This window comes from Narcine bancroftii, chromosome 9, assembly GCF_036971445.1.
Source record: "Narcine bancroftii isolate sNarBan1 chromosome 9, sNarBan1.hap1, whole genome shotgun sequence".
Lineage (NCBI taxonomy): Eukaryota > Metazoa > Chordata > Chondrichthyes > Torpediniformes > Narcinidae > Narcine > Narcine bancroftii.
The window spans coordinates 69,812,870-69,828,603 of record NC_091477.1 but is presented as its reverse complement, the minus strand read 5'-3'; the positions used below and the strand labels follow the sequence as shown (position 1 = coordinate 69,828,603).

The following is a 15,734-nucleotide window of genomic DNA, read 5'->3' as shown; positions in this document are numbered from 1 at the left end:
TCGATAGTGGAGTACACTTTGAATTGCGCTATCTGATTAACCATTTGATGATGCGTGGCAGGGGGTACGCATTCAGGTTAGTGTAACAGTTGATTGGCTGTAGTCAATAGCCAGTCGTTTCTTACTGTGATTTTTCACAACTACCACCTGGGCTCGCCACGGACTCTTACTGGGTTCAATTACTCCCTCTTTAAGCAATCTCTGGGTCTCAGCTTTGATAAACTCACAATCCTCTTTGCTGTAAGAACGGCTCTTAGTGGCAATCAGCCGACACTCAGGGATAAATCACTGAAAAGGGAGCTTTGATCTTTAATGTGGACAGAACACAGTAACAAGCACAGGGATGGTAAGTGTAGGTAGTGGCCCACCAAAATTTAATGCTACACTGTTCATCTGCGATTGAATATCTAACCCCAGTACCACAGGAGCACAGAGCTCCGCCATAATAAAGAGCCACACATCAGCCAGCCAATGTCCCTGCAAATTAGCAGAAATGGATGCAGCCCTCAAGCCAGAGTGGCTGATAATCGACCAGTCTGCCCCGAGGGCTAGAGAAGCTTTCAACCACTGGATTGCTTGTTTCGATTACTACATGGCTCGAAACAACCGTGGTTGATGAGGCGATCACAAAGATAAGCGTATACAGAGCCGTTGTCATACCCACACTCCTGTTCGGCTCCGAATCATGGGTCCTCTACCGGCACCACCTACGGCTCCTAGAACGCTTCCACCAGCGTTGTCTCCGCTCCATCCTCAACATCCATTGGAGCGCTCACACCCCTAACGTCGAGGTACTCGAGATGGCAGAGGTCGACAGCATCGAGTCCACGCTGCTGAAGATCCAGCTGCGCTGGATGGGTCACGTCTCCAGAATGGAGGACCATCGCCTTCCCAAGATCGTAATATATGGCGAGCTCTCCACTGGCCACCGTGACAGAGGTGCACCAAAGAAAAGGTACAAGGACTGCCTAAAGAAATCTCTTGGTGCCTGCCACATTGACCACCGCTCATCCTCAACATCCATTGGAGCGCTCACACCCCTAACGTCGAGGTACTCGAGATGGCAGAGGTCGACAGCATCGAGTCCACGCTGCTGAAGATCCAGCTGCGCTGGATGGGTCACGTCTCCAGAATGGAGGACCATCGCCTTCCCAAGATCGTATTATATGGCGAGCTCTCCACTGGCCACCGTGACAGAGGTGCACCAAAGAAAAGGTACAAGGACTGCCTAAAGAAATCTCTTGGTGCCTGCCACATTGACCACCGCCAGTGGGCTGATAACGCCTCAAACCGTGCATCTTGGCGCCTCACAGTTTGGCGGGCAGCAGCCTCCTTTGAAGAAGACCGCAGAGCCCACCTCACTGACAAAAGGCAAAGGAGGAAAAACCCAACACCCAACCCCAAACCAACCAATTTTCCTCTTGCAAACCGCTGCAATCGTGTCTGCCTGTCCCGCATCGGACTGGTCAGCCACAAACGAGCCTGCAGCTGACGTGGACTTTTTACCCCCTCCATAAATCTTCGTCCGCGAAGCCAAGCCAAAGACAGTGGGGCCACCTGAACTCTGCTAATAAAATTGAATAGTGGCCAGTTGATGAAATAGATAAAGTCGATGTGGTTCAAACAATAATCATGGTTTTTTATTAGCAGAAACTCATGGTACAATAATGAAAGACAATAGATGCATATACAGTTATATCCAAGGGGAGGGTCCTTAACAGTAGAGATAATGCACAGCCAATGTTAGTACAGCAAGGCTCGCCAGAGGGGGGAGGAACAGGCAGCTTGGCAGACATTCACCACATATGACAACGCATTTAAGACATGAAATACCCCAACAATCCCCCACAAGCAATAACCCTTTAACCCCAAATTAACCTCCCCTCATTGGATTGCCTCCTGTCCCATGACGGCAACCACAACTCCCCTTTCCATTCGGTTTGCGAACTTAAGTCGCAAGCGTTCAACCGATTTTGCAGTGACCAATATTCTCCCCCCCCAATCCCCCCCCAGAGAACACTATTTTCCTCTACTTATAACAAAGCTCCCTTTTTTCCTTCTCCGCCTTATCCATCTTTAAATCTTTATATATACATTATCTTTACTTTATATTTTTACATATTTTTGTATATTTTCTTGCCGGTCCTTCCTTCTTGTCACTCCTCCTCCTCTCTCCTGTCCTGCAAATGTTCAGTAAATTCTTGGGCTTTCTTTGGGTCCAAGAACAGTCTATTCCCATTCCCCAGGAATGAATACTTTGAGTACTGCTGGATATCTTAATATAAAGTTTTACCCTTCCATAAGATTGTTTTCTCCGTGTTGAATTCCTTCCTATTCTTTAAAAGTTCAAAGCTTATGTCTGGGTAAAAAAATATTTTTTGTCCCTTATATTCCAATGGCTTATTGTCTTCTCTAACCTTCTTCTTGCCTGCTCCAGTATGTTTTCCTCTTGTCTTATATCTTAGAAATTTTATCAATATGGATCTCGGTTTTTGATGTGGTGGCGGTTTTGGTACTAGCGCTCTATCCGCCCTTTCGATTTCTATTTTCTTCATGTGAATCTGTCATTCCCAGCACCTTCGAGATCCATCCTTTTATAAATTCCTTCATATCTGACCCTTCTTTGCCTTCTTCAGGCCAACTATTTTTATGTTGTTTCGCCTACTGTAGTTTTCCAATACGTCAATTTTTTGTGACAATAAATCTTGTGTCCCTTTAATTTTTTTTCCCTCTTAAATAATTTATCTCCATTTCTACCGCAGTTTCTCATTCCTCCACATTTTCTACTCTTTTCCCTATTTCAGTCATGACCAACTCTAAGCTTTGCATTGTCCTTCAGCTCTTTTCATTTTTCTTTTGATTGAACTAAATTCTAATGATAGCCATTCTTTTAATGAGCTCATTTGTTCTTCAAAAAAGGCTTTATTTAAATTTTGTCCTTCTATTTTACCTTCTTTCCTTTTGAAATTCTTGGTCTTCTTCCTCCTCTTCTTCTGTGTCTGTATCTATGTCTGTGTCCATCTTCTTCTTTTCTCTGTATCTTTGTATCTCCATCCTTTTCTGGTGAGGCTGCTTCTGTACCCTTGCTGTGCCTCCAGCTGGTGTGTCTTCTGTTGTTGGGCCTCCTGCTGCAGGTCGACCCACTGCTGGGCCTCCTGCCGCAGGTCGTCCCCTGTTGGTCACCCCATTGCCACTCACCCTCTTCCAGCCCTTCATTCTTTCTCACCACTCTTTTTCTTCTTTCTTGTTTGCTTCCCCCAACTGAACGCCCGATACTGGGCATCTCTCAGCTGGCCGCTCCACAGCTGGCCACTCCTCAGCTGAGTCCCCCTCCCGTCGGCTGTTAACCTTTTTGCGCACCTCTTCTTGGCTCTGAGAGCCATTTTTGGAGTCCACTGGTCAGGAGGACACCGCTCCTCTGGGGACTCACCAACATCGGAGATCGGCTGCTCCTCTCCACGGTGGCTCTTTGCTCCGACGAGCAAGTAAGGCCTTCTTTCTTCTCCAGTGATTTTCCTTCTTCCCTTTTCTCTGTTATTCTTTTTCTCTTTTGGGTGCCATCTTCTGTCTCTTCTCGGTAACTTTCTCTTTCTCTTCTTGTATTTTATGTTTGTTGAGCTCTGCTTTTCACATTTTTTTTCTTTGGGAGAGGCTGTTTCCACCCGACCAGCCACTACTCCATCACGCTGACTCCTCCCTGTGCATAGAATTTAACATTTATAAAGTTCACCAAGCTCTGGTGCTTAAAGGTTACTGCTTAGAAGGTTCTTGTTCGTTTCAGAGAGAGATCTATTGTTTGTTGGACACAGACAACAGATTCCCTCCAATCAGCCACTTCAGTATCTTACCGAAGAAACTTGCTCCATCAGGGCTTTCTAAATGATAACCTTGTGCAAGTCACCACAGAGTTCCTTTTGTTTCCCTTATTTCAGGTGAGACACTCTAGCCAGCCATTTTCAACAAGCTGAACTTGGAACTCACAATCTGTCTTCAAAATGGGGGTTTCAACAAGCTGCCAGCTTGCCATGATTGCAGAAACCAGTTCTCTCTCTCTCCTCTCTCTCTCTCTTTCTCTCTCTCTCTCTCTCTCTCTCTCTCTCTCTCCTCTCTCTCTCTCTCTCTCTCTCTCTCTCTCTCCCTCTTAGAGAAAGCCTGTTTGGTCTCTTCTCTCTTCTTGCAAAACCACATAACCTTCTTAGAACAGGAAACTGCAGCCAGACAGATTACGGCATTGGACCCAAACTTCTGAGTCCATTCATCTGTTGCTTTCTCAGCAGGTCCAATTAACACCTACTCATGAAGTTTCTAGCAAAGCAGTTTTCATTGTCCCTACAAAGGCCCTGGGCCCATCGTTGTCAGGTTTGAGCAGAGCTCTTGCATTTAAAGGAGATCTGTTTTGTGAAGGTGTTAGTGTTTGTTTGTGACCTACACTGAACCCCACAATCTATCTCATTCAAAAACATATCTATATATAATATAAACCATGATATAATTTATCACACCCCTTCTCCCACCCCACTTTCATCCCTTCCCCATCCTCAACATACCTCACCCCTCTTCCACTGTCACCTCCCCACCCTCACCAAACTTTCACCCTTCACTAACTCCCACCCCTCTACCCACCCTCACCCCTCCTCACCCACACTCCCTCAATCCCACCCTCGCCCACTCTCACCCAACCCTCACTCCCTTAACCTTCACCTCACTCCCCTCGCCCCCCACCCTCACTCCCCTCACCCCCACCCTCACTCCCTCACCCCCCCTACCCTCACTCCCTCACCCCCACCCACCCTCACTCCCCTTGCTCCCCACCCTCACTCCCTCGCCCCCCACCCTCACTCCCTCACCCCCACCCTCACTCCCTCACCCCCCCCTACCCTCACACCCTCACCCCCCCACCCCTCACTCCCTCGCCCCCCACCCTCACTCCCTTGCCCCCACCCTCACTCCCTCACCCCCCCACCCTCACTCCCTCACCCCCCACCCTCACCCCCCACCCTCACTCCCTCACCCCCACCCTCACTCCCTCTCCCCCACCCCTCACTCCCTCGCCCCCCACCCTCACTCCCTCGCCCCCACCCTCACTCCCTCGCCCCCCACCCTCACTCCCTCGCCCCCTCTCCCTTGCCCCCCACCCTCACTCCCTTGCCCCCACCCTCACTCCCTCACCCCCCTCCTCACCCCCCACCCTCACTCCTCACCCCCACCCCTCGCCCCCCCACCCTCACTCCCTCGCCCCCCTCTCCCTCGTCACCCGCCCCCTCTCCCTCGTCACCCGCCCCCCTCTCCCTCGTCACCCGCCCCCTCTCCCTCGTCACCCGCCCCCTCTCCCTCGTCACCCGCCCCCTCTCCCTCGTCACCCGCCCCCTCTCCCTCGTCACCCGCCCCCTCTCCCTCGTCACCCGCCCCCTCTCCCTCGTCACCCGCCCCCCTCTCCCTCGTCACCCGCCCCTGTCCCTCGTCACCCGCCCCCTCTCCCTCGTCACCCCGCCCCCTCTCCCTCGTCACCCGCCCCCTCTCCCTCGTCACCCGCCCCTCCTCCCTCGTCACCCGCCCCCTCTCCCTCGTCACCCGCTCCCCCTCCCTTGCCTCCTTTCCACCTCCTTCAAATTCCCTGTGTTGTTTCCCATCTCCCAGCTCTTACACCACTCTGACTGTCTTTCAATAACTATTCTACAGATCTGGAGAGTACATTGGAGTGCAAACAGCAGCTTCTTGCCACCCTGAGGCAGAATCCAAAATTCATCAAGCAGTTCCGCCCCATCCTGGAAGAATCCTTGAGGAGAAATTGGAGACCATGGGCCTTAAAAAGGTATAGGTGGATTGGGTCAGCACTGATGCTGAGGGCTGTTCTTCTAACTGTGTGGCAAGTCGTGCTGAAATTGTAAAAATCCGGTTCCCAATAATGCTAAAGGAGAATAGAAAAAAACTGCGGATGATGGAAATCTGACACATTAAAAGAGAATTGGAATCAGCCAGAAAGTCACACATGCTGCTGAACTGCTGTTTCTTTTCCCTTGTATTTTCTGATTTATTCCAAAAACAATATTTTGTTATTTTTCGTTAGTATGGCACAGTCATGGAACTGTTTCACAGTGTCAGAGTGCTCATTTCAATTCTGCATCCAGTGCTATCTACGTGGAGTTTGCACATTCTTATGGGAAATCTTTGGATTTCCCGGGGGCTCCAGCTTCCTCCCACATCGCTAAGACTTGCAAATCAATAGGTTAATTGGCCCTGGTGTGTTGGTGAATGGTGAATTTGGGGAAAATTGGTGGGAATGTGGGGAGAATTTACCATTTCAAGTGCAGGCATTTATCAAGGATAATTTAGCTTTGTTAGGAGGAGATCTTGTCTGACCCGATGTGAATGAATTTTCAAAGGGAACAAAAGGTAGTGCAATTAATGTTGTTTACAAGGATTTTAGGCTTTTAACAAGATCCCTCGTGAGAGATTGGTCAAAGGTCTGGAACCCATGGGATCTGGGTCAAGTTGGCAAATCGAATCTAAAATTGGTTGAGTGATAAACAAGAAGGTCTGCAGCTGTGGAGTCTGAGTGGATGCTGGGGAAACTCAGCAGGTCACCCAGCAGCCATGGAAAGCAAAAGGGTAGCCAACGTTTCGGGCCTGAGCCTTTCATAGAAGGCAGAGATGATGGTGGAGGGTTTGCTTTTGTGATTGGAACCCTGTGATGTGTAATGTAGCCCAGGGATTAGAAAGGGGCGCCGTACTGTTGTTACATACATTAGTGATCATTAAGTTGGCACATGGCAGAAAAAATGGTGATGGCATTGATAGTCATAGGCTATTAGATGATGTTGGTTCCTTGGCAAAGTGATCTGATTAATCTGATAGGTGACGTGTTGCATTTTGGGAGGAAAAATAAGGTTGGGACACGGTAAAGTTCTTGGGAGTATTGAGGAGCAGAGGTACCTGGTGTACAATCCAGTTTTAATTGCAGCACATGTAAATAGGGCAGTAAGAAGGCATAACTGGCATTTGCCTCTCCAGGACAAAGAAAATGGGAGCAAACAGGCTGTGGTACAACTTAATAAAACATTGGTTGGGTTATAGCTCTCTAAAGCCTGTTGAAAGGCCCAGGCCCAAAATGCTGGATACCCTTCACTTCCTATGGATGCTGTGTGACCTGCTGAGTCTCTCCAGCTGTACATTCTGTTCACTGCACTAAAGGAAGGATGTAATTCTACTGGGTGCAGAGGAGACTCATCAGGATATTGCTTGGGAATGGTGTGTTTTAATTTATAGGGGGAGACTGGATAAGTTGGTTTTGGTCAGGAAGGAGGGCCTGATAGAGGTATCCAACATTGAGGGGCATAGTCGGAGTTGAAGATAGGGGCACTGAAGAATCCAAACTTACGTCACGAAATTCGTTGTCTTGTAGCAGCATTACAGGGGCAAAAATTGCTATAAATTACATTTTTTTAAAAACTAAATAAATTAGTGCAAAAGAAAAGAAAGTGTGATAGTGTCTGTTGTACATGATCCATTTTTGTACCATTGGGTGCTCGTCTTCAGACTCCTGTACCCCCTTCCTGATGGTAGCAGTAAGAAGAGGGCATGGCCTGGGTGCTGAGGGGTCCTTGATGATGGAGGCTGCTTTCTTGAGACACCGCCTCTTGTAGACATCCTCGATGGAGTGAAGAACGATGCCCATGATGTGGCTGACTGACTTACTAAATCTCCTAAAACTCCTCACAAAGTACAGCTGCTGGCAAGCCTTCTTCATGTTTGGATCGACATGGAGGCCCCAGGATCGATCTTCAGAGATGTTGACACCCAGGAGTTTGAAGTTGTTAACCCTTTCCACTGCTGACCCATTGATGAGGATTGGTTTGTGTTCTTCTGATTTCCTGCTCCTGAAGTCCACAATCAGTTCCTTAGTTTTGCTAACGTTGAGTGCAAGGTTGTTGGCGTTACACCACTCAAATAGCTGACCTATCTCACTCCTGTACGCTTCCTCATTGCCCTCTGTGATTCTGTCAGCAACCATGATGTCATCGCCAAATTTGTAGATGGCATTTAAATTGTGCCTGGCCACACAGTCATGGGTATTGAGCGAGTAGAGCAGTGGGCTAAGCATGCATCCTTGAGGTGAGGTTGTGAAGCTGAAAGTATCTGAAGCTAGAGGACATTGGTTTAAGATAAGGGGTAGGAGGTTCAGAGGGGCCCTGAGGGAGAGTATTTTCACCCAAAGGTGATGTGCAATCGTGAACACAGTTTTTGGAGGAGTGATGGTAGAGTCAGAGACCCTCACAACAGTTGAGAAGCATGTAGACAGACACTTAAAGCTGCTAAAGCATAGTAGGGTGACAGTATGGGTAATATTGTTACATACATTGTACAAGTGTACCAAAATTCTTACTTGCTGCAACTGAATAGGTACTTCATAAAAATAAACTACAGTAGTATTTTAATTAAATGTATACTATTGTAGTTTACTTTTACAAAGAGATGATAAGTATTCAGTTACCATAAAGCAAGTGGGGAAAAAAGGGGTTTGATGATATTACACAGTCGGAGTCATTCATGATCAGTATGAGAGGAGCTGACCATTAAGTATCGCTCTTTACTAATCCCATTTATTAGCTCTTAATCCAAGATTATATCGATTTATTATTTATTTATTAAACTACCTGTCCTTTGTATTTATTATCTATTTTAATCAATGTGTATGGGTCACGTCTCCAGAATGGAGGACCATCGCCTTCCCAAGATCGTATTATATGGCGAGCTCTCCACTGGCCACCGTGACAGAGGTGCACCAAAGAAAAGGTACAAGGACTGCCTGGGGAGATCTCTTGGTGCCTGCCACATTGACCACCGCCAGTGGGCTGATAACGCCTCAAACCGTGCATCTTGGCGCCTCACAGTTTGGCGGGCGGCAGCCTCCTTTGAGGAGGACCGCAGAGCCCACCTCACTGACAAAAGGCAAAGGAGGAAAAACCCAACACCCAACCCCAACCAACCAATTTTCCCTTGCAACCGCTGCAATCGTGTCTGCCTGTCCCGCATCGGACTGGTCAGCCACAAACGAGCCTGCAGCTGACGTGGACTTTTTTACCCCCTCCATAAATCTTCGTCCGCGAAGCCAAGCCAAAGAAGAAAAAGAAAGAAAGAATCAATGTGTACTATTTTTTTGTTCCCCATGAACTACCTGCTCGGCTGCAGCAAGTAAGAATTTCGGTGTAAGTGCACAATGTGTAGGTCAATAAACTCATCAGATGGACACGGTGCCTGAAGGGCCTGCTTCTGAGCCATGTGACTCATGATTCCATTATGTTATAGGGATAAATGAAATGGAAATGTGATTGGTCAGTGAGCTTTGTAAATCTATTGGGCAAAATGACACCATTCTGTGACATGGTGAAGCTCAATAAGTGATTTAATTCGCTGCTGGATTAGCTGAAACTCGGTATTCAGGAAACAGCTAGGTTGATGCCCCATTATTTTCCCAGCCACTGATGGGGGGTGGTGGGGGGAGTGTTCTCTCCCAATCTTATGGAAGAGGTGAGAGCCCATGAGATTAGGGGCAAGTTGGCAAAACAGGTTCAGATTTCAGATTTATTGTCAGAGTACATACATGATCATCGCATACAACCCTGAGATTCTTTTTTCCTGTGGGCAAGACAGAATGACCCCTTATTGGTAGTGCAAAAAACAATTACACAATATACACATGTAAATAAAAAAATGTAAACAACCGAATGTGCAATGCTGAAAGGAAAAACAAACAAATTGCAAAAGTAAGAGTCTTAAATGAGCCCATGATTGAGTTTGTTGTTGAGGAGTCGAATGGTGGGGCAAATCTGAGCTCTTTCCTGATGGCAGCATTGAGTGCAGAGCGTGTGCTGGGTGGTGAGGGTCTTTGATGATTGCTGCTGCTCTCTGACTGCAGCATTTCCTGTAGATGTTCTCAACGGTGGGAAGGGTTTTGCCTGTGATGTCCTGGGGTGTGTCCACTACCTTTGGTGGGGCTTTTTGCTCGGGGTAAGGGTGGGGTGGGTGGGTATTGGCATCCCCATACCAGGCTAAGTGATAAACAAGAAAATCTGCAGATGCTGGCATCAATTGCAATACACAAGTCATGGAGAATCTCAGCAGCTCACGCTGCTCTTGGCTGTAAAATGCTGGTTGCCCTTCTGATAGATGTTGCGTGAGTTGGTGAGTTGCTTCAGTACATTTGTGTGTTGCATGGAGGACAACAAAGTGAGCTTTTCTTTCTCAGTGGCGAGAAGCATACATGCTACCCATCTTGCAGGGTATTAACTATCCTAAACACTTGTGTCCATCCTGGTTGTGAGGATCAGCTCAATTCCTGCCTCTCTCCCATCTCCCCCAATTTCCTCACACTGCAGGGTGTGTTCAGGGCACAGCATGTTGTTTTTTTTGTAGGAGCCTGCCAGTGAATTGAGGGAGTTAAGCTCAGACAGTCTGTGCAGAGTGTTGTGAAGGAGATGGCAACTGATGGGCCAGATCAAGTTGTTTAACATTCACGTAGTTGTTTGTCGGTTTCAATCAGGGTTCAGTCCTGACCTCAATTCAATTTTGGGTTCAATATTGAAAGGGCTAAATAGAGTGGGCGTGGAGAAGATGTTTCCAGTAGTGGGAGAGGCTGGGTCCAGAGGACAGCCTCAGAATAACGAGCAGTGATGAGAAGTTCCTTCAGCATGGTGGGAGAATTCTGAGTGGTTCAGAATGATAAAGGGGCTTGGTGTATATGCCCAATGATCCTTTCTAAGGTAGTTAGAAAGGTATGTAGGGTGCTACCCTTTATTGGCCGAAGCGTAGAGTATAAAAGCAGGGAGGTTATGCTAGAACTGTTTGCAATATGAGTTAGGCCAGTTTGAATACTCCATTCAGTTAGACATAAAGACATATAGCACAGAAACAGGCCATGCTGACCCATGAGCCCATGCTGCCCAATTACACCCAATCAACCTACAGCCCCCTGTATGTTTTGAAGGGTGGGAGGACACCGGAGCATCTAAAAGAAACCCACACATACATGGGTAGAACGTACAAACTCCTTACAGACAGCGCAGAATTTGAACTCTGGTCCCGATTGCTGACGCTGAAACAGCGCTGCGCTAACCGTGTCACCCTGGTTAGTCATGGAGTTTTACAGCACAGAAGTGAACTATTCGACCCAACCCGTCCAAACTGACCAAGTTGTCTACCCAAGCTAGTCCCATTTATCTACATTGGGCTGATGTCCTTCTGAACATTTCCTGCTCACGTACTTGTTGAAATGTCTTTAAACATTGTCCCAGCCTCTGTCACTTGCTCTGGCAACAGTATCCATTCATCCACCTCTCTGATTGTGTCACAGAAAAAGATGTGGTTAGATTATGGGCTGCAGGTGTTGAAACAGAGGCTGTGGGGAAGAGGCCCATATAAACAGAAAGGACCTTTTCCCTTTGCAGAAGGATCAAAAACAAGGGGATATCGATTTTCTGAAAGGATTTATCGGGACACTCCCCAGAGGGAGAGGGGTGTACTTAAGTTGTGTGATTCACTGGTGAGATTGCATTTGAAGTACTGTGTTCACTGTTAGTCCTTTATTGAACACAACTAATAATCTGGAATGGTGGATTGCCTTGTGAGGGAAGGCTGAACAGACTGGGTTTGTAACATGGAAGAGTAGGAGGGGATTGCTGAGGCTCTGAGGGGTTTTTTCAGGGAGAATGCAGAAATGTTGTTTCCTGTTGTGGGAGAATCGAATTATTTATAAATGATGGATCATTCTCAAGACGAGATGAGTTGAAAGTGTTTCTCAGAGATGGGGACTCTTCGGAACTCCCTTCCTCAAAAGAAGCAGTGTTTGAATATTTTTTAAGGCAGAGATGAAAGGACCCTTTCAAAGCAGCAGGTGGGGGTGAGAGCTTACTGTGGATAGAGAAGAGGAGGCTACAGTCAGATCAACTGGATTGGAAGTCAATGCAGAGGATCACAAATAGGTCGAGAAGATCACTGGGGTCTCCCTTTCCTCTTTTGGCAATGTTCACTGGGAGCTTTGGTTAAATAGGGCTCAAAGAATAATTGAGGATCCCTACCATCCAGAACACAGGACTTTTCACTTCTATTAGGAAGGAGGTACAGGAGCATCAAAATCAGGGCTTTCAGGCTGGGAAAAAGCTCCTTTCCACAGGCTATGAATGGGACTCCTGTAATCTTGGGCCTCTTAAATGAAACAAGTAAATTATTCCAAGATATTTATATATTTTTTGACATTTTATATCTTATTATGCATGTAATTTTTTTTATGTGCTCTTTATTATGTGTGTGGTCTGGAGAAACCCTGTTTTGTCTGGTTGCATATGTGGAGTTAGAAGATGATAAACTTGAGCTGTGATCAGGTTGGAGGGCTGCATGGTCAACTTGATATTTCTGATGAAGGGTAATGGCCCAAAATGTTGCCCATCTATTGCCTTCCATAGATGCTGCCTGTCCCGCTGGGTTCCTCTAGTATTTTGTGGACCCTCCAGTTTTTAAAGCATCTGCTGTTCCTCTTGTTTACCTTTAGCTCCTAATTTGTGTGTCCCCCCCCTATGTAAAGACCATGGACCAGAGAAGGTTTACAAGGATGATCCCTGAGGCGAAAGGGTTTTCATATGAGGAGCATTTGAAGGCTCTTGGATTGTACTCGCTGGAGTTTAAAAGAAGAGGGGTTGGTGGGGGGGGGGGGGGTTTGGAAATCTCATTGAGACCTATCGAATGGTGAAAGTCCTGGATACAGTGGTTGTGGACAGGATGTTTGCTGTGATGGGGGAGTTTGGGACCAGAGGTTCAGAATATAAAAGCATCCCTTCAGATCAGAGATGAGAAAGAATTTCTTTACTCAGGAATGGTAAACCTGTGAAATTTGATGTCACGGACAGTTGTGGAGGTCAAGCCATTGGGGATATTTAAGGCGGAGGTAGATATGTTCTTGATCAGGAAAAGAATCAAAGATTCTGGGGAGAAGGCAGGAGAATGGGGTTGAAAAGGATAGTAAATCAACCATGATAGAATGGCAGTGTAGACTTGATGGGCTGAATGGCCTTTTTCCACTTCCATGTCTTAAGGTCTTGCCCTTGAGGGAGGAAATGTTTAGGACCTTGGACCTTGTGTCTGATGGAGCTCCTTTTACTCTGTCCTCTGAATGCACAATCTCATGACTTTGTGCTGTTGCCCTAGGAGTAATTAGGAAGTGCAGCCATATTTGTGAGCACAGTACTCCTGCAGGAGCCTGGAATGGAGTCCACTTCCTCCTCATCTCACGGAGTGAAGCACTTTGAATTATGTTGCAGGGTTCGAAAGGAATCCCGGCCCAGATCCTGAGGAGTATGAGCTTGACAGTGGGGAAACAACGCGAGAACAAGGCCAGGAGTTTCCACGAGTTCAACAGCCTCCGCAAGCGCTTTGCAAAGATTGCTCTCGAGAAGGTCAAGGAGAAGCAACACAGTGAAGGTTACGCATCCCCTCCTAAAGGTATGCATGGATGATATGCATCGGTTAAGTGGCCAACCCGTCCTTCATTTGTCACTGTCCGTTGCCCACTCCACCTGACTGTGCTTGCTTTGTATACTGTTCTTGTCTGGTAACTCATTTCACATCGATGCCATCTAAGTCATTGCATGCTTCTGGCCACCACTTTCATTCCTGACCTCCTCATTGACAGTGCTGGTCCTCCCACAATCATTGAACTGAAAAGCCCTTTATTGACTTAATTAATTCACATGATAAGGTCATTGCTAGTATTTAGTTTGCATCTGGATCAGATACTATGGCTAGATCTCCACAGTACACCATTGAACTTGGTTTAACTCGGTGCAAGATTTAAACCTGCAAATACGAAGCTCTGAGGAAAGTCTTCATCTCTGGTATAAGGATTTGGCCAGAATCCTGGTCCCAGTATGTTGGCGCAAGGGATTGTGATTCATCTGCATGCACGCATAAGTGACAACCTCTCACACAAGCAGAATCAAGAGATCAGAATCAGATTCTGCAGTGCTGCCATTGTAAATGGTGGATGACAGGTGAACATGTATAGAACATGGAGCAGGACAGCACATGGGCAGGCTCTTTGGCCCACATGTCTGCACTGAACAGGTCGCCAAAAATAAACCATAGCTCTGTTGCCGACACATGATGCATGTCCCTCTTTTCCCTGCATACTCATGTACCTATCCAGGAGCCTATTAAATGTTACTATTGAACCTGGTCCTACCAACCTCCTAGCACCCTCTGTGTAAAAGAAAAATGTTAGAAACAAAGGCAGAAATGTTCACAGACACAGGCATCATGTGGGTGACCCCAGATGGCCTCCTTAGCATTATGGAAATCAGTCTCTCACATGATGCGAGAAAGAGCTGAGGGCACAAGGTACAGGCTGTATGGGGCAAGATCCCATCACAGATTAGAACCTGTGCTTCAGGCCTTTGGTTAAGTAGTTCCAGTACAGTTCCAACATTGCCATCCACCTGACGAGATGGAACATTGCCCACTGAGATCCAAAATAGACAGATCCAAAGCACCTCATTACTGTCCTATCAACCTGCCCTCAGTGATCAGCAAAGTGATGGAAGGTGTCGTCAACCCTTCTCCCAAGCGGCACTTGTTCAGCAGAAACTTGCTCACTGACATCCAGTCCAGGGCCACTGAACTCCAGACTCCATCATCGCGGTGGCCCAGATGTGAATCGCAGAGGTGAACAGAATGTCTAGCCGCAGTGTCAAGGCATCATTTGACAAAGTGTGGGATCGAGGAGTCCTGGTGAAACTGAAGGCATGGGCATCAAAGGGAAAGGGCCCACAGGACATCCCTATGGGAGTTTCTCAGTGGTGTCCTGGGGTCAGTCACCTTCAGCTGCTCCTTCCATCACAGGAGAGGGGTAGGTTGCTGATAATTGCAGCGTTGATAGAGGGATACAAAATTATCGGGATATATAGAGTAAATGCAGGTAGGTTTTATCTATTGAGGTTAGGTCAGTTACAGACCAGAGGACAAGAGTTGAGGATGAAAGGGAAAAAATTTAAAGTGAACATTGTGGGAACTTCTTCACATGGAGTAATGAGAGCATGGAATGAGCTTCTAGCAGAATGCATGTTCAGTTTTAACATTGAAGTAAAATTTGGACAGGTACATGGATGGAAGGGGTATGGAGGAATATTGCCAGGGTGTAGGTCAGTGGAACTAGGTGGACTAATAGTTCAGCTCGGACTAGAAAGGCTGAAGCGTCTCTTTCTGTGCTGTAATATTCTATGATTCAATTCCATTTGCAATTCCCCAGCCAGTGCTTGACCATAGCAAGACCCAAACAACATCAGGGCGATGTGGCAAGCAGCATTCACCCTGAACAAGTGCCCGCAATGACTGTCTCCGTTCATCCATTTCTCGTGGCACTTAGTGGGATTCCCATTGCTGAAGTCCCCTCACCCCACCGCCATCAATATCCTGGGTGTCCACATAAATTAGTGGCTAAAAGACCAGTTAAACAAGAAAGTCTGCAGGTGCTGGGGCCATGTGCAGTACACGTACATGTTGTAGAAACTCAGCAAGTCACGCAGCATCCTGATGAAGGGCTCAGGCCAAAAACGTTGGTCACCCTTTACTCCCTATGGATTCTGCGTGACCTGATGAGTTTGCCCAGCACATTTGTGTACTCTGGTTAAAAGAGCGGGTCAGATGGAAGTCGGGTATCCTTTGGCACGTGACTCACCTCCTGACCCACC

General features: G+C 47.1%; 1 protein-coding gene across 1 annotated transcript in view; it reads left to right on the top strand.

The window, feature by feature from the left end:
* Positions 1-15,734, top strand: part of LOC138743570 (cilium assembly protein DZIP1L-like) — a 149,412-nt gene that overhangs the window by 44,830 nt on the left and 88,848 nt on the right. Inside the window, 3 exon segments of the mRNA XM_069899075.1 lie at positions 5,680-5,778; positions 5,781-5,812; positions 13,311-13,491. Coding sequence (XP_069755176.1) covers positions 5,680-5,778; positions 5,781-5,812; positions 13,311-13,491 — 312 coding nt within the window.